We start from the raw sequence: 24,153 nt of genomic DNA on the forward strand, positions 1-24,153 counted from the left end.
AGCGAACCTTAAAAATCAAGCACAAGTTTGAAACAAAATGCAATACATGATCCAGAAAAATTGCATTTAATAGAGTATGTAAATGTGGCTGAGTAGCTTAGAAGAGATCAGAACACTTAGTAAAGCTAATTTTAGTGAATACCAAAAACCTACAGGAAACCTTCACGGCAATGCCTGCTCAAGTCCTATGCTTATAGTGACCTCTGCTGATAAAGCAAAACCTCGTGAAGTTTAAAAACCTAAAGACTGAGTATGCCTCTAGTTCTCCTCCCAAAAGCCACATCTGAGGCCGTAAGCAAGCAGCACACAAGACACAGAAAAGAAAATACATAACTCGGTAACATTTCTGAAAAGATTATTCTTCTCTATTTATTCATTTAATTCCTTTCCTTACTTTCAATTTGAATTTACCAGATGTTGTACAACTAATACAAAAATAAATTATTTGAAAACACAACATCCAGTGTGACTAACAAAAGCCACAAATTACAAACCCCCAAAATACAAAAGCTCTACATATTTTCAAGTCTCAAGGTAAAAAATGAAAAGTTTTAGCTAGAAAATAAACTTTTCGACGGATGTCGGTAATGGATGACTGGAAACGACTTAAAAACTACAAAGACATAAAGTCTGCACTTACTTTTTCAGACCATCACAGATGTTAGTAAAATTTAGATATTTTGGAAGTTGAAGTTGGGGGAGTAGAAGTTTGCTGAGTTTTCCTTTTTACAGTCATACCAAAACACATCAAGTTTGCTTTCAATAAATTCAGAGAAATAAATTCTCAGGACTATAACATGCAGTCCTCTGCTGGATCCTGTAAGTGGCAGTTATTTCATCATTTCCTCTATAATACAACGCCATCTCAAAATAAACTTTCCCAAAACTCTTCTTAGTCTCCCAATAGTGACCTCAGCCTCAAATCAAGTCAGAAACAAGATTCTCAAAAACCAATGCACGGTGCTAGAACCAAACTGCATCAAAGCAACACAAGCAAAGACTTGATGAGTCTCCATATCACGACAGACACCCTTAACAACATAGACACTAAAATCCATTACTACCATGCACTCTAGGATGCTCATGATATTCAGCCTACATAAAGTCTTCATGAGTGCTACACGGGTGAAAGCAAACAATCATGATGTACTAACAACCAATACACACAGACAACTCAAGGACAGAAACCCCCCACTAGATGCTAGAAACTTGTTTCTTCACAAAACAACTATGTCATCTCTGAACTCTCAATTTTGATCCTGTAACTCATAAAAGTATCTTCAATGCGTAAACTTTAAAACTAATATTCATCACTCTCATGGATACCAAAAGAATGAACTTGATAAAGCAGCTGGGTCCACGTTTTATTATAACTCTCTCCCACATCCCTCTCTCCTCAACCAATGCCACAGCAATAATTACCTGGCCTTATCTCTTTTATTCTTTCCTAGCATTCCTTTGGTCTAGAGATGCTAAAATAATCTCTGAAGTCCATTTCATCATTATGTTATAACTCAGAAACCGTTCCCAGCCCACCCTTCACCAGAAGTTTACTGCTTCTATTTCAGACTGGAGAAAAGGTTTACAAATCTAAGGGTTTTTTTTCCTCAACAGATCAGTCTGTTGGAAGTTATATTCTCCAGCAAACCTCATTCTTTGTGTTCACGCTACAGTAACTAGAGCGGTTACACAACTACAGTTTTATTGACTTTTGTTGGCTATTTCTTTCCTCTGGTTTTAACCATTTGAATGAAAGGTAACTGCTCATATTTTTCCTTGGTTGTGTAATGTTAAGCTGTAAAAGAGGTGTCAAAAATTTAATTAAAAATTAAAACCAAAACTAAAACATGCACATTCTGTAATTACTTTTGGGGTTTTTAAGCCTGGCTGAACGAGCCAGTGCCAGATCGAAGTGTGCCTTGTTCGCATTCTCACACAGCATGATAACTCGACACAGACAGTCTGCTGCAAACACACGAGTTGCCCAACGGGGTGCTACAGAAGGCTTGGATTTGTCCTCTTCACCCAAGGTGGTAAACATGGTATCATCATCCATCTCATCCTTCTTCTCCAATTCCTCATCCTTCCCTCCTCCCAAGGGAGCAGCAGTGCTCATGTCTACAACAGAGAACAATTAAAAAATGTTGAAAGGTACAGGAATATCAGTAAAAGAAATGTTTTTCACCTCCAATCTGGGCTGTATTACCCTTTATTTGGTTTAAATAATAAAAAATAAATTCCTCTGACATTAATTCTCCACAGATACCAACTATAGCTGAATCCCATATCTAAACTTCTCAACCTTGAAAATTAACCTATTAAACTGCCAATGAACAGGTTATGGAGAATACCAGGCTCATAATCAAAGAATCAGCTTAGCTTTGACTATTCAGCTCTCATTTCAAGTAAAAGCTAGAGTGCATGTTAAACTGAAACAAAACTACAAAGCTCCATGCCACGGAACAGATATGCAGCCAAGTAGGCAATTTATGGCACCCACAAATGTGCTTAACATTCAAAAAATTCTTTTCCCTAAATGTGGCTGTGAGACTTCATTTCAGAAAATAAAATTACTTCAGGGATCACATTAAAAAACCCAAAATCCAAACAGAGACAAAAAACAACTCACTAAACATGGATATACACTTCTACTATTCAGAACTAGAACATAAAATGTCAGTAACAAGTTCTAAATCAGCAAAATGCCAAGATACTGACAAAAATTACTCTGGCAATAATTAGAGGAAAGAGAATGAGAAGAAATTATTATAAGCCTAACCCACCCCAACTAAGGCATGCTTTTTAGAAAGTCTAAATTTAAACAGCTGAAGAGCCAACACATTCAATAAAGAAAGAGGCTATGGCAAATCAAGCAGTGATGATGCCAATTCACAAGAGTGTTTTGAGAAGGCAACCAGGTCCTTATGTAGCTGATTTGTAAATTTCTGCTTAAAAGGCAAACCAGGTTTTGTTCATATGCCAGTTAGTTGAATCAAAGGAGTTGAAAATGAAGCTGCTGCCTTAAAAGTACAGCTGACAGAAATTTATTTAAATATGGTTCTCTCAGAGATTATTTCACCTACTAATAAACAGATAAGAGATTGGACAATCATGTTACAATCTTTAAAACCTATCCCACATGAAATAAGAAAAGTGCATGCCGACTTCCAGCTTGGTAAATGAAGTCTTTCTCACCGGGCAGATATATGGTAACTACACTCCATAAAGGAGTCATTGGTAGCATTACGCATCAGTAAATGTAAAGCTGGCAGCTATAAAGAGCCTTAGGATGAACTCACAGTATGCCAATAAACAAGTATAAATGCAAGGGAAATGAGCAGAATCTGCATCACACCATCCTACAAGCTGAAAAACAGAAGTAAGGTCTCAGAGGACAAGATCTGTGCAAGCCACCCTGCGAAGCTGAACAACAAGCAAAAGTTTCATCACATCAGTAACTTAAAAATCTCATAAAAGAAAGCTCAGAGTATGTACAACACTCTTCTTTCTGTACCATCCTGATGTTTAAAGGGTGAAAAGACTATATGTCTGCTTTCACCAAGATATTGAAAAGTCAGAGTAATAATCACACTGCTGCTCTGCTGGAAATCCTACTTGAAGGCAGCTAACTTTTTAATCTTAAAAGTGATATTCTAAATCTTCATATAACACTGATGATTTCTTCTTTCTAAGGAAGTTTTAGAGTACTATAATCAAAGTTTGATATACAATAGAAGTTATGTCTTAATTAGAATTAGACAAGCTCCAAACAAATATTGGCAGAAGACGTTAATACTAAGGACGTACTGTTGTTTATGTGAACACCACAGAACTCTTACCGCTGGAAGCTGCAAGGACATCCTTACAAAGCATTAGCCAGTGAGAAAGGTTTTCTACTGCCAGCGATGAAAGCATATGTCCCAGAGTATCGTGTATGTCTGAGCACAACTTCCGATCAGTCTCCCGATCCAACATTCCAAAAAGAACACCTTCGAGGCCTGTCTCCGTTATATTAACCCCCTGATGTCGGGAATGAGCATCTCGTCGAGCACCAGCTCCTGGTGCAAAAGGATTAGTATCTGCAAAATCATAATGAGAAATCTCTTCTGAAATCAGGAGCTCAGTTTTAAAATTAGGAATAACAGACTAGAATTGAACATTGCATATTTGCGTGTGTATAGTTCAGGCCGCGATACACCAAATTGTTACCAATTTCTTCTGAATTAACACTAGAACGATTTTAATGCAGCAATTAATTTATTTCCTGCAAGGCAAATAACACCCCCTAGTACTACTACTCCCTCCCCTCCAATCTCTCTCTCTTCAAGGTATATACCCCATGAGTTTATAAAAACCCTTAATAGTATTGGACTCTAAAGAATCTTTCCAGAGACAGTCTTAACTGATGTGATTGAGTATCAGTAAGCTCATAATTTTATATTTGTATGAAGACTGTGCTGACCACCACTGTTGAGCCTCCTGTTTTCAGAATAAAACGGTATGTGTACGAATTGAACCAACCAGCAAAGTCCACAGGCTTTGCAGACATGCTACCAACAGAATACACAACCAGGTATCTCAATCAAACAGCATACAATTAAGTTAATTTTCAAAAGGGCAAGACCTAAAACACCAGAAAAACTGTAAAATGTCTCCACTGAGTTCCCTATTTGATTGCCACTCTTAATGAGACAAAAAAGTTTAAGTCTGAACTTTACAAAAAGTTAAATTCTAAGTGAAATTCAAGACGTAAGCAGTGGTGTGGCCAGAAGTTATTGGAGCTGGAAGGGACAGTTTTAGGGTTTTTTTTCTGTTGTTGGGGGGCAGGGATTGTTGGGGTCTGAAGGCAAACCACACATACACAGCCATATGTGCACTCAACTGTTACAAAAAGGCCACATGAAAGAAATAACTTACTGATGCCACTGTTCTCTTTGTCTCCAGCATTTCTCGCTAAGCTCATGGCATATTCACATACTTCTGCTGCTTCCCTCTGAGCAAGTTGTCGTAAACATGCAACTGCAGCCCGGCGAAGCAGCAAGTGGGAGCTGCACAAATGGACCTAAAAATCAGTACCGTGACAGGTGAGTGAGCTGCTGCACCCCCGTATCAATAAATCAGCGCTGCTAAGGATTAACAGCATTCTACTTTTCAATTATATGCCCATGTGTGTGAGCTGCTGTGTACCAAGCTCTTTACAAGATCTTGAAAGTTCACAAGTAAGCACTTTTTTATAATGTATAAATATAAAATAAAGCTGACATATACAGAGCTGACAGTTGTTACCTGGTTAAAGAGATAAGAGCTTAAATATTGGAACTACTGTGCCAGTGTGATTTTAGAGTAATTATACTTCCCAATCTGTTACACTCTTCAGTACTACTCAACCTTATACTCTGCCATAGCTGTAAATCTCATTCTTTTAAACAAAAAGCCATCATCAGTTGCACCACACATCACAGCTATCGTAAAAACTTTTATTTCCAACTTGGAACAGAATTTATAGAGTAAGTTTTTATAACTGCCTCTCAATAAGACAGCTTCAGATTTCTTTGCTAACCAACACTGGCTTTGAATTCCTTTTGAAACACCTCAAGTACAAGCAAATATTTTTCTTATAGAAGAATTGTGTATGGTACCTATTTTCCTGAGAGGAAGTAACTGCACAGAGAACTCTATGTTTTTCCATATTGGAAGAGATGAAGAGTGCTCTTTAAGAAACTCTGATTCTTTATTTACCCTGGGGAATTTGTTTTTAATAAACCAAATACACATTTGCTTTCTCGGTATTAGGTTATTATGTGGATGGAAATTGCTTTTCTAAATGAAAGGTTTGTATAGTTTATAAAGCATTTTAACAGTAGATCTTTATTCCACATATAAATATACAAGATTTTAGTCCTGAAAAAACAAGCGGACTTTAAAAGAACCTCTAAATATCACACTGAGGTTGTTCTAATGGAACTAAAACACAGAACATTTGCAGGATTTAATTAATGGAAAGAGTATTCCCTGTTCTAAGTACAAAACCAACAACTAGTGGTTATGAAGCCAATGTAGGAAGAAGAAATGAAACTACATTGTGCAAACTGTGTGGTTTAATTTTGATACCTGGCATTAATTCCACTCCAAAGTGAGTTAGAAAGCAATAGAGTTTGCTAATGGGGCAGGTAAGGCAGACCTTGCCTACATACCTATGCATCTGCAGCATAAAGAAACGCAGAAGACAATTCAGAAGAAACCTTGTTAAACTAAGTATGACTTGGAAGTAAGGAATATGAGAAAAGACAAGGAAAATAGTTTTTGTTTAGCAGAGGACCGTAAAGGTACAGGAAAGAGGCAGCAGAAAACCCTGGGAAAAGTTTTCAAAACCACGCTAGTCACTCCGGCAAGGACTTCCTTGTCTGTACTATTATCCACTGGTACTTGCAGAGTAAACGGCTGCAGGGATCGTTCGTCATGTTGCACACAGTATTCATACAGAAGGGCCTATCGACTTTTGAGTACGTTACACCCTTTTAATGCAAAATTTTGTGAGACAGCTCTGGGAACACACTGCACTCCCAGGACTGCTGCAGGGGTCAGTGTGAGGGGGGGAAGCACGTGACAATGAGAAGGGGATGCCCTAAGAAAAGTCTGGATGGCAGACTAAGAAAAAGGTCCAGTGTTGATGTAAACGGGATCGCACTCCTTCAGGTAACACAGAACCACCAATTCCACAAAGAATGACAGAAAGAACTTTGAAAAACATCCAACAGACATTAGGGAGAAGCTTTTCAAATTTCTCAGTATTGGACTGCTGAACCATTACTGGTTAAAAAACAGTAATGGTAAAAATAGAAAAAAACCAAACAAAAACCCACCAAAATGCACACCCACACACAACACCTTTCCTCTTATAGTCATATTTGGCATGTTTGGGTTCTAGCCTCTGCCTCACTTCCAGGCTTAAGCCAGGATTTGCTGACAGGACACTAATGGAGGGAAAAAGCAATGCTAACAGCAGCAGCACAAGAATTTGAGTGTCAGCATCTACTATGCTGACAGTGGTAAAATAAATCCAAAATCTCCTACCTTTCCCCAGCTCACTCACTCCTCTCTGTGTGTGCAATCAGTTGGAGAGAACAGAGCATTCAACATCTTTTTACTCAGTCAGTTTATATATAAACGCTTGCAATCTTGTGCTGTCTAGGGTGAAAGAGAATCTGACCCTATGACTTCAATTTGGGCAGCATTCTGAAAACATCTAAAATGGCTTGGGGACAGACATCCTTTTCTTGTCCTCCAGTGTTTTTGCAAATCTGACTTGCTTATTACATATTTGCTTATTACATATACATATTACATCTTTGACATCTTGCTAAATACTTCTGTCCTCTGCTAAGCACATACGTGAAACTTTGAGGAACAAAAAGGATGCATTTTATACTCACACAAAGACTGGGAACCAGACTGGACAGGTTGACATGCCGTGGTGCAAACATATGAAGCTGCTGCAGACAGGATATGGCAGCTGCCTGAACAAGCGAGTCTGAATGATCTTGTGTGATTGCGCATCCCACCAAACAGGAAGAACGAATTGTTGAAATTGTAGCTCCATTACCTAATGATGTAATACAATATCCTTAACAGAGCAAAATTTTTGTTATGACAACTGTAGACTTTAAACCTTTGAGAAACAAGAATTTTTAATGCTTCAAAGTTCACAGATTAACATGCATCTTTTCTGAATTTTAATTCCGCAAATTAGTATCTACACAACTTCACAGAAACACTACAGAGTGTTTCAATACCTCTTTTTTTAGCTCAGTTAAACCATGTCCTGTCCAAATGAAGTTTTGGATCAATTCTGATCTTCGGTCAGAAATATTTTAAGATTATCTTCCCAGCACATGAAAACAGTAAAATATCTCAATTTAAATTCTGAAAGTCTCTTTCATTCTATACACATGGGCAACTTTCATGCACTGAACCACTTCCTAAAATGTCAGGTAATACTTAAGCGAGCACACATGTATACAGGTGATTTTATTTAGCTCCATTAGATGAGCTGCACTGCTTTAACAGGACAAGCATTCAAAAGAGCAGTATTTAATTTGAAAAATAATTCCATTCTGTATTTTAAAAATTAACCTGCATCAGGTTTATAAAAAGAAATCCTGAATTATAGAAAAATCTAATTTTCAGAAGACATTCTATGTACACTGTTATTTTAAAAGTTAATGATACTCCAGATCAAAATGTTAACACACAGCAAGCAGATACATAAGTTCAATTAAACCATCTAGAAATTTTTCGTAACTAGAAATTTAAGTCCAGTTATTTAGAGTTAAAATTTCACTATTGGCTGGCTCTCTGGCACTGCAGCAAAGACGATCCTATACATATTCCTTCCCAGTAAGACAAAGTCACAATTTGTGTTTCTGCTGAGACACAGAATTTCAGACACAGTATTTGGCATGACAAGATCTTATTCTCTACAGTAAGGTACAGTTGATTAAGAATACCAAGAACAAATAGAATGAGTTATAGTTTCACAATATTATCAATTATGTCAAACTTGAGCTCTTGCCATCAGTTAAAAATAAAATCAACAGGTATTGAAAAAATGGAGGAAAAAATCTTGCCTCTGCCCACCACAAAAATATACGTAACAAAATATGCAGCAAGGATGTTTTTCATCCTTTATCTACCATGCAAATTCACCATTAGCCAGAACACCATACATTACTGCAACTTCTTTATACAAATCTTAAACTGCAGTCAAAAAAGCACCAAGCAGTCAAGAAGGATCATAAGCGAGGTTGCCTGCAGGACTGTAACTGAATTTGTCAACATTGCCCCCTGCTCCACCTGCAACTACAACAAACAGGAATTTATTTTCTTTCATTTAAGATTGCAATTTGTTACCTTTATACAAGTTAGACTTTTTTTTTTTTTTTTCAAATTCCCACTAACCTTGCAGCTCAGGCCCAACAGTAGTTATTATAGCTCCAAGACATCGGCCTAAGCATTGATGTACTTCTGTATGTGATGGTGGAACAGTTAAGAGCAGAGTGAGAACTAGAGAAAGCGTTGGCTCCACATATCCACGGTACATCGGTCCACTAGAATCTACTATCAAGGCAAGTGAATGGAGAGACCAGGTCTATCAAAAAAACAAAGGAGTGTTTTTCAGTAATACATTTAGGAAATTTAAACAATTTTGTATGCAGACTGAACCTAGCTCTGTATGTCCTTGCTTAAACATTTCTAGTTAGCTACTCTGACTCCAGAAGTGTTTCAAAGCTCTCAGGATCTCAAGCAATCATCTGGGAGTTTAAATATCTCTAGCACACTCTTTGGCTATCAGCAGTTTGGGGGATAACAGAGATGAAAATGATTAAGAATCTGTGCAAAAAAATGGTTAAGCACTTTAAGAAGAAAAATAAAAAATGAAACGGCACACCCACTTTAAAAAACAGGAAAAAAGAAGAGTAACTCTTAAGACAGGAGGAAGAAAGAATCATTCCACTGTAAAACTAGATGTAGAGCCTGAAACAGTAGTTGACAAAGTTCTTAGTGGGGAGTGCCTTTGACATTCCAGTAGAAACTGATTTTGATGTCAAGTTGAAAGGTTCACAAGCATTTCCTAATTAATTTTCTTATTAGAGGGTGCAAGAGAAGAAAGTAATGCTGTTCGCTATGTCAGCATACTATCGGATAAGGAAAAAAAAAAGGTGAAAGATCAAACTATTTCAGTTGCAAGATTAGTAAATAACAGAAGAGCAAAATAATTTATTGCAATTGTCAAAGCAGGAAGTGAGTGAACAGTCTTTTTGGTCACTGATACTTCACAGGAAATAAATTCCCAACAGACCTGCATCAGCTATCTCTCCATAACATGCTACTAAATGATCTAATTTCAGAATTTTTTTCCATTAAATATGTGATGCAACTGTGTGAAAAGACTAAGTTAAAAGAACATTACAGCTACAAAGCCAGACTCTTAGGAATGAGTTAGAAAACCTGCCTTTAAGACTGCTGCTTTTAAATCCGCTCTGATGCAACCCAAACCCCACAAGCACTAGCAATCACGTAACTATTTCTACAGTCCTAACCACATGGTAGCACCTTACAGCTTATCCTTTCATTCTTGCAAATTTCGATTACTTGTATTCCCATACAGTTTCTCTGTATCCACACTGATCCAGTGAGGGACGAGGTTTAAAAGTTTAGCTTTTCATGGTGGTCTGGTGTCATACTCTCAACAGAAGATAAGGTAGGCATGCAAGTTTCACCTGGGCTTCCCCTTTATACTTCACATATTTTTTTCATAAAGCAGTAACCCTTTCCATTTTGTTTTTTAAATGAACAGTACACAATTTTATGCCTCAGAATTGCTTACTCATACATGAAGAATTTATGTATGCAACCTGAATTTTGTCTTACCTTAAATTAAGGAAATCTGAAAGAGATTTTAAATTGTATTTATAATCTTTTAAACATTCTCTCCAAACAAAACCAGGCTTGTGTTCCCAAGTGATAAGCTTGAGTATTTTGATTTATTTTTTTGTATTGCTCTGATGAAAAGTAGTAAGAAGATACGCTAGTACCTGTTCTCTCAAGTTAACAATTTAAATCAAGGTGGTAGTATGATTCTGTATAGTCACTGAATTAACAGGACCACTTGCAACCGCCTCCCTGACAGTAAGGTTACATTTTAATTGCAGCATGCAGCACGTATTTGGGATTTTGTACTGTAAGAATTTATAAGGAAAGTTCTGCTTGCGTCACGCTCCCTGGCACGAGCTACAGTCATATGATTTGGCTTACACGTGACCCTCTATTAAAGAACATCTGAACAGATAATTTAGTTTTAATACTGAACATTTTAAAGTAGTTCTGTATTGATTGTGTTTTTTACCTGGACTTCAGGTGAGGTTCCATCTTGTGCCAAAGCCAAGAGAATACTGACACTAGTTTTCAGATGCTGTCCAGAACCTATCCCACCAACGTATCGATGGAGACAGCCCAGAGCCAAAGAATGGCCCGTTCTTGATACAACATCTCGAGCAGATTTTAACCTATCAAAGTTTAAATAAAATGAAATAATGTAATTCACTAACTTTGTAACAAAGAACCCTTCAAGTACCAAAACAGTGCAAAACCAGAATTTTGCAAGCCATCTTACAAGATCTTTAGAAGCCTTAACAACAAAAGCAAAACCAATGTACTTATCTTTTTTTTTTTCACTTGCCTTATATGTTATCAATCTTGATAGCAATATAGATTATTTTAATTGTAATTTTTTTCTTCCTAGTCAGAACTTGACATTTTAGATAAAAAAGAGTTTTGGAAGTGAAAGAATATAGGAAAAACATCTAGTGTTTACCAACGTTTCACAGCAGACTAATTTAAGAATCAGACCCCTGCAGTGAAAAGGAATCAAGAACGGAAAAATAGCAACATATATTGAGAAATTACAAAAAAATCCACAGCTACATCTTCCACTGCAAAGTCAACTGAGTAAATTTTTAATACAGCTGTTTCCTTCTACAGTTGAGTTCTATGACTCTTACAATAATTTTGTTTTTTAAATAGTGCTTTATTAATGAAACTAAACCAGAATGAATAGTATTCTGCTTGACCTAGTTGTATGAAGCAGTGACTTGTTGAGCATTTTCCACAATACTTCTGATTCCGAATGCACATTACATACGTAACTTTTTAATTAAAAATTTCTCAGGGGGTGGGAAAAAGACAGAAAAGAAGGATATCTTAATTGGAACAAAGATTTTTTTTTTTCGTGCTTGTCTGCATCTGAAAGGCAAGCATGCTCTTAGCCACAAGTGAACAAAAAAGTAGATGCAAATCTCAAATTTACCTGACAGTGTCAACAGACCGGCAACATTAACAACTCAGAACCTACATAAGAAACTATGGAAATAATCCCAGTAATAGAAATCCAAGGAAAGACAGTAAAGATTATGTACTTTATTCCAAGATGAAATGATGGGAAAAACCGAATTACCCAGAGGTAGGAGAGTGGGACCGAAGCTATGTGCGTGCAGCTTGGCCAGCCAAAAACATGGGCTGCAGCCCTGAGACAGGTGCATTCTGATTCACAGATAGGCTGATGTCTTAAATTTAAGCCAAAAACTGGAAAACATACTGTCTTGTACATCTACCAGTCATCTTTCTACAGACCTAAGATTAACAGAATATGGAAAAAAATTATGGGCCAGTAGATAAATCAATATGTAAAGAGGATGTTTTGATGAAACGGAACCCCTATCACACAATTCATATTACAGACATACTTAGTGTAAACTGCATTTATCCACCTGAAGCAGTTTAGTCGTCTTGAAGTAACCCATCAAAAACTATTCTTTGGTATCATTTCACACCCCAAGTAGTTTAACAACTCAGCTTTTATTCCTGGAAGAATCATGTGAACTAAATCAAAAAGAGAAGATCTGAGGATCTGTTAGATCTACACAATCATTGCAATCAAAGCATGAAGAGAATAACCAATATGGTATTTAGTAGAGGAATCTTCCAAACCACGTTAAATTGTATTTTTATTCCCTTTTCTGAATCAAAACCAACTTACTTATCAAAACTGTACTGAGCCATTCTAGCAATGAAAGAGGCTTCTCCAACCACTTGAGCCATTCTGCCGAGAGCTTCACCTGCTGCACATCTCAGAATCGGGTTAGGATTATCGAGGGCACCCATGACCAGCGTCAGAGCAGATTTGCGGACTTCTTCTGGTCCTAATGTGCTTTTATTTTCAGCTAAACCCTACATGAAAAAAAAAACATTCCAAATCAGGGGAGAAAAGGAAAATATAAGAGCAGTTTTGCTGTATTTGAGATTCTCAAAAATTATGCACTTCATTTTTTTCAATTATTTATCCTAAAATAGAGTGGTTGAAAACATTAAAACACAGAATCAACAATACACTTAGTCTTACATTTGCCAACACTCTACCTATTTCACACACAGAAAGAGCTCTTGCACCAGTCTTTTTTAGTCAAATGCATTACAGGGCTATATGCACCCTAGTGCTACTGAATCTGAGCTAACTTTACACAGGATACCCTAGAAAAAAAAAGAGAAGCTTTAAAACCAAACTGCAACATCTCTTTCTATCAGACAGGAAAACCCCAGCTCAGTTATGTTTCTGCAAGAATCACTTAAATCAAAGACATTCTTGTTACATTAAAGTATTTTTTTCCTTAATAATCACATCTTCGCAAACGTTTATACAGCCTGTTCCATGAACATTCTACAGAACAGTAACACTAAACTGCTTCTACAGCTTCCTTGGTTCCCACATGTCATTAACAGTACATCACCTTTCACTACAGATTTCAAGAAGTCTTTTACTTTGGGAAAAATAATTAAACACACGTGAAGTACAAACACGGCATGTATTATAGAGGAAGAAGTTGATGGCTCTACCACAGATTCTCATTTCCTGTTCTAAAATCCTTGTTTCAGCTCAATTTTGACAATTCTTTGGCCATTTGGCATGGCACAGGACATTCCAGGCATGTACCTCAGAACCTACTTTTCAACTTGTAGCAATGTGGTTCACATTTCTAAGAACAAAGCAAGGAAGAAAGGTGCTGTTTTGCCAATGTATTTTGCCTATCAACCAAGGACACAGAACCCCAGTAATAATTAGCTTAAACTAGGCAGCCAGTATTTTTATGGCGAAATTCAGACAGGAAGAAAATCATCCGATCTTTAATTGCAGGCTGGCACTTCTAGAAGCATAGCTTCCTCAGTACAGAGGACTTAATGGTGCCCTGAAGATGAAGAAGGATGACAATGACAGATGTTGTCCATAAGACTCATGAACGGGACACTATAGAAAACAGTGACAAAACTAGAAATGCCTCAAGAAATTTGACTACTAGAAAGAAAATCCTATGCTCTAAGACACTGTCCCACAAAGCCTCGAGGCAACGCAAGTCACTGAAACCAAGTATTTCTCAGGAATATTATTCGTGACTTGGTGTCGCTTCCTGACTTGACAGCATGAGTTCGGATTTCCAAGTGTAGATGGAGAACACAGAGCTGTAACTGAAGTCAGTGGGACTGGAGATAAGCATCTAGAATTCTATGCAGCAGTATGGAGTTTTAAGAAGAAAAAATTAAGACCTCCAAAATGGAAACCCAGATCTATTTTTATTTCCATGAGCCTCATCTGCACAATACTCTCTGACATGAGGGGATTTTTGAGTACATGGGACAAAGTACTTAAACCCGTAAGTACACTGCAAATAAAATTACAGAATTGAAAAAGAAAAAAAGACAGTCTGTATACTATAGAATGCCAATTCATCTGTTCTCCGTACTGACACATGCAGGCAAGACCTCACACTAAGATCTGAAAAATTTCAATTTTGGTATTTTCAAACTTTTGAATGCTGAAGTGGTAACTTTAGTAAGGTTCTTCTAACTTTCTATGAAATACAAATCGATGAACCAAGCTGCTGAACTGTGGCATCCATTGTAAGTTTACAAGTTTTACCTTCAAGGCACTAAGAACAGCAGTAAAGATATTTAGCTGCACAGCTTGCTGGCGAACACCTTTAGCCTGTTTGACACATTCAGCAAAGTGATCCAACATCTGTAATCTAAAAGAAAGGAAAGGATATAATTTAAGTGATATCATTGCAAAACACAAACTAACACACATCTGGCAAAAAACCCACACACAACAAAAGGTCGTTTTAAACTCAGTCACAGAATTTATGGAATGTATGCTTCAGGGGCTGCAGAAGGTATTCACTTTAGGTAGAAAGGGCAGAGTTATTCTGAATGTCCCTCTGCTGGTTCTTTTAGCTCATCCACAAATGTTTATTATTCCTTTTGAAGAAAACACCACCAAGAGGAAGTGAATCTTCAGATACATTTGGCTGTATAACTAGAAAGCTATGAGCATAAGTGCAGAAAAACGTTGCCTCTCCATTAGCATTCAAAATAGTGTTACCCTCTATATTCCTATTATTTTTCCTACTGTTTTCCCAATTTAACCTCCATTTTCCCCCCATGTAACCATGCCAGAATGTGTTACTGGGAGGAGGAGTACTTCCTAGAGGATACCAAGAACAGAAGTATAATGAATACTCTGTATTCTCAACTACTCGGCAGTTCCACAGCCAAATCCTTCCATAGCCAACAACAGATATAGATTAAGCTGAATTACTGCAAGCTGGCCTCAAATCTATCCTGCGCTCACTGCACACTGAGACTGACTGCTGGGAAAAAACTGCTCCCATCTGGATTGCACTGAAGGATAATTTTACTTTGAAATGCATCTTAGAGCTGCTTTCACTCTGTGCTCAGTAACAAATTGGCTGAATAAACTGAATGACTGAAGTAGTCCTGAGAACCCAAAACTCTGCAAAGGTAATGTGGAACACAAAGGATAATAAGCTGAATTCCATTCCCTCTTTTTCATGATGCAGAAAATCATTTGTTGAGTATAAATGAAATTGTCTTATTCATGGAACACAGATGGAATTCAAGGGATGCCACTGCTACATTTTGAAGGCTGATTTGAAGTTAATTGCAGTGGATATTTGTGCAGGAAATTTTGGTTGCAGAGATATTACTGCTGTCAAATGCAGTAGGAGGAGAGAAACATCTAATCTCCACCTCTGAACCCTAATCATCTTATTTCTAAGCTGAGTAAACATATTCTGGAATCCTGAGACACAATGTTCAGAGCCACAGAGTTCAAATACTGAACTCTGAATTCAAAGACAGTTGGTATCAAAGTAGACACCTACTTCAAGGAAACAAAAATTGAAACATAATACTATCTAGAGAACAAGGCATTAGATTCTGAAATTGAATGCTGATATAAACTGACCTGTGTTTGTAAGAAACATGAGGAAAAACCACACCAAAGAGAGCCACAGATGCATCGATGACAGATACTCCTAAAGGAAGGGGACCAGGTACAGCTTCACCAGCAGGGATGCGCAAATAAATAGAAGATGGATCATGTTCCAAAGCACCACTTCCAGATGCACTGTTTGGCTGAAGCTGCAAAATGCCACATGAGTACCTCTGAACATACCTTTGCACACAGAATTTGGAACTAGAGATAACCAAAACATGTATGCAGTGGCTTAAAACAGTAAAATAGCTTACAAAGACCTGAATGCAACTGCAGTGTCCCCATGCATACACACACTAGCATTTACAGGGCCAGTAAATCCCAGAGGGTCAAAGCAGTTAAAAGCTGGAAAAATGCACAAACTGTCACTCCTGGTAGTAAGAGATGGAAATCAGAGAAAAGCAGAGGAATTCTGGTACTAATAGTAGCTTCTAAATCACTGACTATGAAGTGACATTTCAGAAAAAAGGTTATTTGTTCAGTGTCTGAGCATTGAGTTACAATACAGCACATTAAACGATCAGTCTGGGCTCTAATGACTCCCTACACAGAAAGATTCAGAAACAGTACTAAAATTACTAACAATCCTATCATCATGAAAATACTTCTTAAACATCATTCTTTCAGGAAACACAATTATCTGTTCTCTCTGAAGAAAAACTTAGTTTCATAACTTGTTAATTATTCAATCATGAAACAAAATTAGAATCTAGTAGCTCTGTATTCTTCTTAAAAGGTCAGAAAACAGAGCAAACATTTGCTGAGACCTCCATATCACTAAAAAATAAAACATGACCAAGCACAAGAGATCCCTGTGATGCACTACAGGGCTTCAGTTACCAACAGTGACAGTTTTACAGATTAGAAGGGTTCTTTTATTTAAAAAAAAAAAAACAAAAGAAACAAAAAAAACCAGGGGTGGGCAGTGTCCCAAAAAGCTCTGTGGATTGAAGGCTGCACTGAAAGTCTACTATGTCCACCACAACAAACGAGGGATGTTTATAAAACCCTTTCTTTTGCTTTGACCTGCTGATCGTTTCTCAGAAACAGTTTCCCCTTGGTTTCTCGTACTTGATATCAGTCTTGGCTTTTGGATCTGCTCAGTCAAGACAGCTGCCTTCTGAGAAACCTTGCCATTATTAGACAGGCTGTGGCAGAACAGGCGTTTTCAGCCCCTCCCTTCTTACACCAAGAAATTTCCGAGAAGCCGATTTGCAAAGTTTATGATGGCACAGCTCAGCAAATGCTCAGAAAAGCTAGTTGTCTAGGGAATACAGTTCACTGAGAATTCAAAAATCAGAACAGCATTATGAAGACAGAGATACATTGGTGGATATACCCAGACAGACAAACGTGGGGTTTTTTTTCTCCCCATGTCATTACATCGTGAAATATATGAGAGTAAAAGGCTTGAAAAGAGGCAGCCAGCCCCTTCATAGTCTCACAAATTAGGAAAGTAAAGAGAAGGCTATTACCAGATAGTTTCCTAAATCATTTAGCATTAACAAATTGTTTCCTATGCTACATTCCTTCTCCAAGGGCCATATGAAAAATGGTAACTAGATCAATATTTACTAGTTGATCTGAAAAAAATTTATTGAGAGACCTCCATAGCAATACTTGTTTCCTTTTTTAAATTTTTAGTTCCTGTTGCAAAGACCCACCCTTTTTTAGAAATGCACCAAATTCCTTGTAACGCCAACACAATTGCATCAATGCTTCCAAATGAAACGTGAGATTTCATACTACACCTATAAAACCAGCTAAATCTTGTTTTGCTATAAGACCATTTGCAATACTTATATTTTGACAACCGTTTCACTTCAACCAAGGGAAATAAGAGAACAACTGCTAGGCTAGGACAATCAGGGCGGGGCAGCACTGGGAGTGTTGTTTTGTTTTATAGAAATTAAGTTACTTCACTAACCACAACCATATGAGTAGCGTTATGCAATTTGTATCCCAGCTATAGGCAGTTTTTAATCAAAACACTACACTGCAGATGGAAGGACTTACATCTAACACACTGCTGAAGTAAGACTGAAAACAAGGCGTGAAGTTTCAGTTTTAGAGGTCTTCCCCTGCACACACATCACACAGACAGTGCAGATAATTCATTATTCTTCTAGTTTTTTATTACCTGATCTTCAATTGACTTATGATCCGTTTCCTGCAGCCAAGAGCCAAGAAGAACACTATCATCATAATGACAAAGAGACCTTAGGAGCGATGTGGTTGTATTAGCAGAGTTGTCTGTCAAAGTAAATTCTGCTACCAACTCTCGAAGGAGCGCATTAAATGATCCTAAAAGGATGGACATTAAAAAGAATCATTGCTGCTTATCCAAAACCTTTCAGCTAGCAATCAGAAGTTACAAATCAAAGCATGTACCATTACCTCGATTTTACAGGTAGCAAACAGAGAAGTAAACCTGACAAGACTAAAGTTGACAGCAAGGCTTCAAACAGAACCCTGGGCTCCCAATTCCCAAATCAGTATTCCGAACCAACAGACAGCCATCCCTTCCAGGACGACAATCCAGATCTTGCAAAAATTTGCTCATCCACATGATCATGTAATTTAATGAATTAACAAAAACAAGCAAAACCCCAAAAGCTAATCATTCAGAACATGTGACAGTGCCCAGCAATTTAATAATAATAGCATAAAACCGTCTAATAGATCAAATCATGTTTAAAAAACAAAAGAAAAGAAAACCAAAAACAGAAACCAAAACTAAATCTTCATTCTCCCATCTGCCCTTTGAGTATACTTAGAAATAATGTTGTCCACCTTTGAAGTAACAATGACACAAAACACATAAATTTGAGCTCAGAACATGATCTCCATACTTTCCCATATCTCTCAATCCTATAAACAGGACTGAAACTTTTATACTTCAAGTGTTAACCTAATATTTTGCAATATTCATACTCTGTAGTTAGACTGTCATGATGACATACAGAAGATGAGTAATTTAGAACAAGACTCTTGGAGATTCCTAGTATTCTCCTTTGAATCTTACATCTGCTTCAAAGGCAAGCATCAAAAATAAATCAAAAGGAGTAAGTAGAATTTTTACTTTAATAAAAATTGTTACAAAATTATATACCTTCATAGGTCTTCGGAGGTAACAAAGCCAATATATCATAAAGTCTTAAACGGACCATAGCTGCACTAGCTTTGAGATGAGCTCCATGGGCTTTAATTACTGATGGAATGCTATAGAATCAAAAGAGAAAAGAGACAACCAGAAGTACCACAGTTACTGAAGAGTATTTTCAGATTTCTTTTCACAAGATACATCTCTAGCCAAGACAAGAAAGCAGTGTTCAGAGAACTACTCTGAGAACGTTACTCAATTATCAGTACATTTTCAGAGGTAACTACAGAGCAAACATCTTTTTTTTTTTTTTTCTCCTAAAAAACACACACTGCTGTAAACCAGAGACATACTTCCTCAGAAGCAACTCCTATTTTAATCGGAGTAGGGGGGCACACGGACTGGGGGAGACGAGACAGCAAACCATAAAACCCAGCCCAAAACTGTGCATTTTCTTCTATTCTGTAAAATGCTGAACATCTTTTCATTAGTACATTTCATACAAGGAGAGTTTATTGTTTAACATCTACTATACAAGTATCTTAGTTTTCTCATTTCTTGCACAAGGATAAGCAAACCATGAATTCAAAAGCTCACTGAACTGAAAATCTAAAACACAGCTAACAAAAGTTACCACGGCAGGCCCTTCAGCACAGACTATGCAATAAAATACTTTTACAAAGCTAATGACCATAAACATTTTTTTCGTATTTTTTTTTCCAACACGGACAAGCAGCAGCAGTACTAGATCAGAATACGAATAAAAACAAATTAGTTCTAGTATTGGAGGTCCAGGAAAAGACAAAAGGGAATAAAGGGCAAAACCTGCCTACTTACTGTGACATCATTGTCATGGCACATTCTATGGGTGTCATCAATTTCCTGATCACATCCTCAGTAAGGAGCTCAGGGCAGTGAGCAACAAAACTTCTCATAGCTAGTAAAAAAATAGTTTAAATTAAAATTTTATTGAAACAAACAAATATAAAGCACGAGCAAGATACAGATCCTAAGAGAACATAAAAAAAGCAGCAATTAAAAATATTATTCAGAGATTGCGTGACATGCCCATAAAACTATATGCCAAAACCAGGTCAAATTAACGAAAATCTGACACATCTTACTCATTTTCAAAGAAAGAAGGGAAGTTACAGGAGTCCTCTATAATCCTTGGGATATTTGCTTTGGTTTACTGCACACTTGTAATCTCAAAGTTTGAAATTCTTACCACACAGAGCTCCAGCGCGGCCTTCCAGTGTTACTTGCCAAGTAAAAGAATCTCCTCTTGCCTTCTCTGCTTCCAGTTCCTTCAGAGAACGTGGAAACACATTTCGCCATAGCAGCAACATCTTAGGCAGATGATACCGAACAACAGAAGGACCTATGTTAAAAAAAAAAGTGACTGTATAATAAAAACCTGTATTTAACTGTGTGAAAAAGCTGCCATGAAGGCTTTTGCTCTTTAAGCTATTTTTCTCCTACTTCACTTCTCTACTTTTCTCCCTACCTGAACACTGAAAAACAAAGGAAAACCTTTCTCATTTCTAGGTTGAAAGTACAGCAAATAAATACTATAGGTAAGTCTGTCTGTTGATATCTGTACTAAAAATAGGAAACAGGCAATTCTATACATTGTCATGCATATATGTAACCACTGCCAACTGTCTTTTTACTATCTTTTTATTCTGACTTCTAATTTTTTTTAATATTACTATTTTGAAGGCAAGCTCACTGATAGTTACTGATGAGGTAACTAGTTTAATGGTCAAGTTTAAAGAAAACTTCTGAAAAAGCTCAAGAAGATCCAGCGCAAGAGCATTAAAAACACATTGAAGAAGGACAACCAAAAAGGCTACACTTGGAAAAACATGACAATGAGCTGGCAAAAAAAGAGACAATTTAGAGAAACAAGATGAAACACAAAATGCTATTTGCTAAGAGATCCAAATACTGCAGAATGCATCAGAACTTTATCATATTTTCCAGTTAAAAAAAATACCCAAACAAAAAAAACACTATTGCTGCAAAATTCAAGGCTATCCTTCTAACTTCTCGAAATACAGCTTCTGATATTTCTGTGATGGCAGATATGAACACGAGGCTGGCTTTTTTAAAAGACAACTGAATGCCTTTTAAACTGGTAACGCTTCTAATCAGTACTGTTGCCTATCAAGAACCCACATGCAACTTGTTGGACTACTAATTACATTTTATTTACAGACCATTTCTGCTGTACCACAGTATTGAGGAAGGAAGACTATGGGCATTTTTCCCTTTTCATAGAATGACTAAAGGCTGGGCTTCCAAAAACAGAGCAGAAAATTTTCTTTCTTCCGCTATCCTTCAGATTACATGAACATTAATACTTCACTTCTTCCCAGCATAAACAACACTGCTGATACAATGCACTAACATTGTTTCCCTTGGTATAAAATACTCTTGTGCTAGGTAATGGACTAATTATATGTAGAGACCATTTGCCACAGCGGATAATCAGAAAAGTTGGACAAGCATTAAAATAAAACAAAATGCAACCATTCTTACAAACCTAAAGTCATAAGTGCTCCAAGTAAAAGCCATCCAGCTTGAGTCCGCTGCAAGGAGAGTCTGCTGTTTTGTGCAGCAGTTCGTAACAGATCCTCAGCAATACTGACCACCATCTGCAGCAATGACAAAAAACAATGTTTTTTAAAAAGTATAAATGAAACCACTGCAAGCTACTGCTACACATCCACCTTTACAGACTATGAAGATATTTTCAAATCATTTAAACTGACCTTCCGTAAAGAATGAATGCAGATTACATTTCAAGCAGATGATCAGTGTTTCGCATATGACAACACAGACAATAATACTCTTTTCAACAATTACACATTAATATGCCAAACAAGAATGCAAATTTGAAAAAGAGGAAAAAACCTGGTAAATATCGCGACTGAAATTCTACAAGTGTACGCTCTGGTCATTGCTCTCTTGCTAGGCATAAAGCATTATTGAAATTGAACTTAACTCATTACCATGTCACAGATTTTGCAAAGCTATTAGTTCTAGATAAAAAGGTATCTTTTATACACTCACAGATGAAACACTCATTATCTCACCTTTCCTTTGGCATGAGGAATACCTAAGGGACACTGATGCACACCACCTAACAAAGCAGCCATTGCAAAACTGTAGCCACTAACAGCCTCAGGGGAGGTCTTCAGATTGTTGAGTCTTTCTGCACATCTATCTAGAAATGGAGTCAACTGAAAAGGCAATGCCACGGCCACACACCGCAAGCACCACGCAGCAGCAAGTCGAGCAGCCATGCTGGGATGAAGAAGGACCGAAGTTACTGTCTCCAACAGACCTACAGAAAAGAGAGTTGACAGTCTTAAAGTTATGATGTGCTCTTTAATATACGCAGACAAGTAAACTGAATCAATGCTAGACAGGCAACATGAAAGTTAAAAAAGAATTAAAAGTACTTGAATTTTATGACTTTGCCCTTTTCCTTATGGAAAGACAGACATATTACTCCACATCAGGTTTTTCCAGCAAAGCTGGAGCTGCCAGAGCCATACCACTGATTTCTACTACTCAAACAACTGAAAAGAGGCACTAACCCTACACAGGCGAACAGACACGGGATGAGGTGATTCCTACAACCTGCCCACCTTTTACAGATTGCCAATAACAGAGCAACAGTAAGACTAATTGTTGGGTTTGCTTTGCATTGCAGACAAGCACATGCTACAGATGTCACTGACTGCCGTACTCCACTTGTGACACAGTGCTGTCTCCCTTGCACCGTTACTACCTAGCACACTTTCCGAACCTCCATGCCTAGCTAACCCCACTTTCTAACTGTGAGCTCTTCAGTCCAACTTGTTTCCACACCACCTTCCTTCGTCCAGATCCCTAACTTTGCAAACTCCTACTCTGAAGCTCCCACTGCTGCCTTATCTCTTGCTTTCTTTGTAACTAGTGAACAACTTCTACCTGCTTACTTCATAGCAGCTAGCAGAAACACCACTGAGATACAGTCCCCTCTGTTCTTACAGAGCACCGCAGCCAGAAGGAATAGACACCAGCAGAGTCTCCCCTATCCCATAGTTGGGGCAAAATCAGTATGAGAAGAATGTCATATGCATCAAGACAACAATCCACATAACTAAACGTCTAAAGGAGCCTGCACCTCTACTGTAAAAAAACCATAGGCATCCAAACTGAAAAAAAACTTAAAACAGCAACACTACACTACAAACATGGATTCAGATGTTAAACAAGAAGAAAATCCCAACAAACCCTAGTCAACTTAACCCAAATAACCAGCTTTTTAAAATGGGACTATCCACAGCCTCATCTTGACAAAATACTCTTAAGCTTCCCACAGAAATTTGATATCTGAAGGCAATACAATTTTCCAGGAGCAAATACTTCAGACCTCATATAGAAAACCAAGGTATTTCCTATAAAACTATTGTCAGAACCAAATCAATGCAAAAATCACAACTTTACAGCTTTAATCAGCCTAACAAAAGAGCTTCAGACAGTCTTCGATCAAAACAATTAATACTTTGTCAAACTTTAGTTCAAGCTAGAGTACTGAACACAACGAGCTGGACAAATACAGCTACCTGGGAAGTACTACAGGAAGTGCCAGTTTCATCAACTTATCTTACATATTAATTTTTTATTTAACTAGGTTTAATGATATTTCATAATCATTGCTCAAATGTCTAATTTAAACAATTTAAATTTATTTGCATACCAATAGAGGGTTCTTGGATAAGAGGAGATGCAGTGGCATTTAGACTCTGAACGAGACTACCCAGTTCCTGGAGGGCACACACCATTACATGCTGGCTTGCAGCAACATCAGCAGCTCCTGATTTATTTTCACTGTTAGCATCATTCACTACTGCTTCTGCAGAAAAGAAAACAGAAGTATCCTGCTTAACTACCATTTGAATCACACCTGAACATATACAGGATAGAAAGACAGTTTACTTTTGACATCAATCTTACATTAAAACAAAAGCCCATGTTTGGCCATAGTAGGAACTTGCAAAGCAAACACATTTTGAAAAGAAAGAGTTTTACAAGTATCAGCCAAACACTATCATCCAAAGGCCATGAAAAAACAGATGCCCAGCAGTTA

General features: G+C 37.3%; 1 protein-coding gene across 7 annotated transcripts in view; it reads right to left on the reverse strand.

Moving 5' to 3' along the window:
- HEATR5B (HEAT repeat containing 5B) overlaps window positions 1-24,153 on the reverse strand; it is a 57,465-nt gene that overhangs the window by 23,374 nt on the left and 9,938 nt on the right. For all 7 annotated transcript variants that reach the window (XM_080408916.1, XM_080408917.1, XM_080408915.1 and 4 more), the window contains 16 exons: window positions 23,764-23,919; window positions 22,109-22,359; window positions 21,556-21,667; window positions 20,236-20,388; window positions 19,845-19,944; window positions 19,017-19,126; window positions 18,045-18,208; window positions 15,875-16,050; window positions 14,528-14,633; window positions 12,596-12,786; window positions 10,907-11,066; window positions 8,959-9,148; window positions 7,434-7,603; window positions 4,918-5,062; window positions 3,840-4,079; window positions 1,867-2,118 (listed from right to left, as the gene is read on the reverse strand). In XM_080408916.1, coding sequence (XP_080265042.1) covers window positions 1,867-2,118; window positions 3,840-4,079; window positions 4,918-5,062; window positions 7,434-7,603; window positions 8,959-9,148; window positions 10,907-11,066; window positions 12,596-12,786; window positions 14,528-14,633; window positions 15,875-16,050; window positions 18,045-18,208; window positions 19,017-19,126; window positions 19,845-19,944; window positions 20,236-20,388; window positions 21,556-21,667; window positions 22,109-22,359; window positions 23,764-23,919 — 2,676 coding nt within the window. The remainder of the gene's footprint in view (window positions 1-1,866; window positions 2,119-3,839; window positions 4,080-4,917; window positions 5,063-7,433; window positions 7,604-8,958; window positions 9,149-10,906; window positions 11,067-12,595; window positions 12,787-14,527; window positions 14,634-15,874; window positions 16,051-18,044; window positions 18,209-19,016; window positions 19,127-19,844; window positions 19,945-20,235; window positions 20,389-21,555; window positions 21,668-22,108; window positions 22,360-23,763; window positions 23,920-24,153) is intronic.

This window comes from Falco punctatus (assembly GCF_963210335.1).
Source record: "Falco punctatus genome assembly, chromosome: 12".
NCBI classification, from domain to species: domain Eukaryota; kingdom Metazoa; phylum Chordata; class Aves; order Falconiformes; family Falconidae; genus Falco; species Falco punctatus.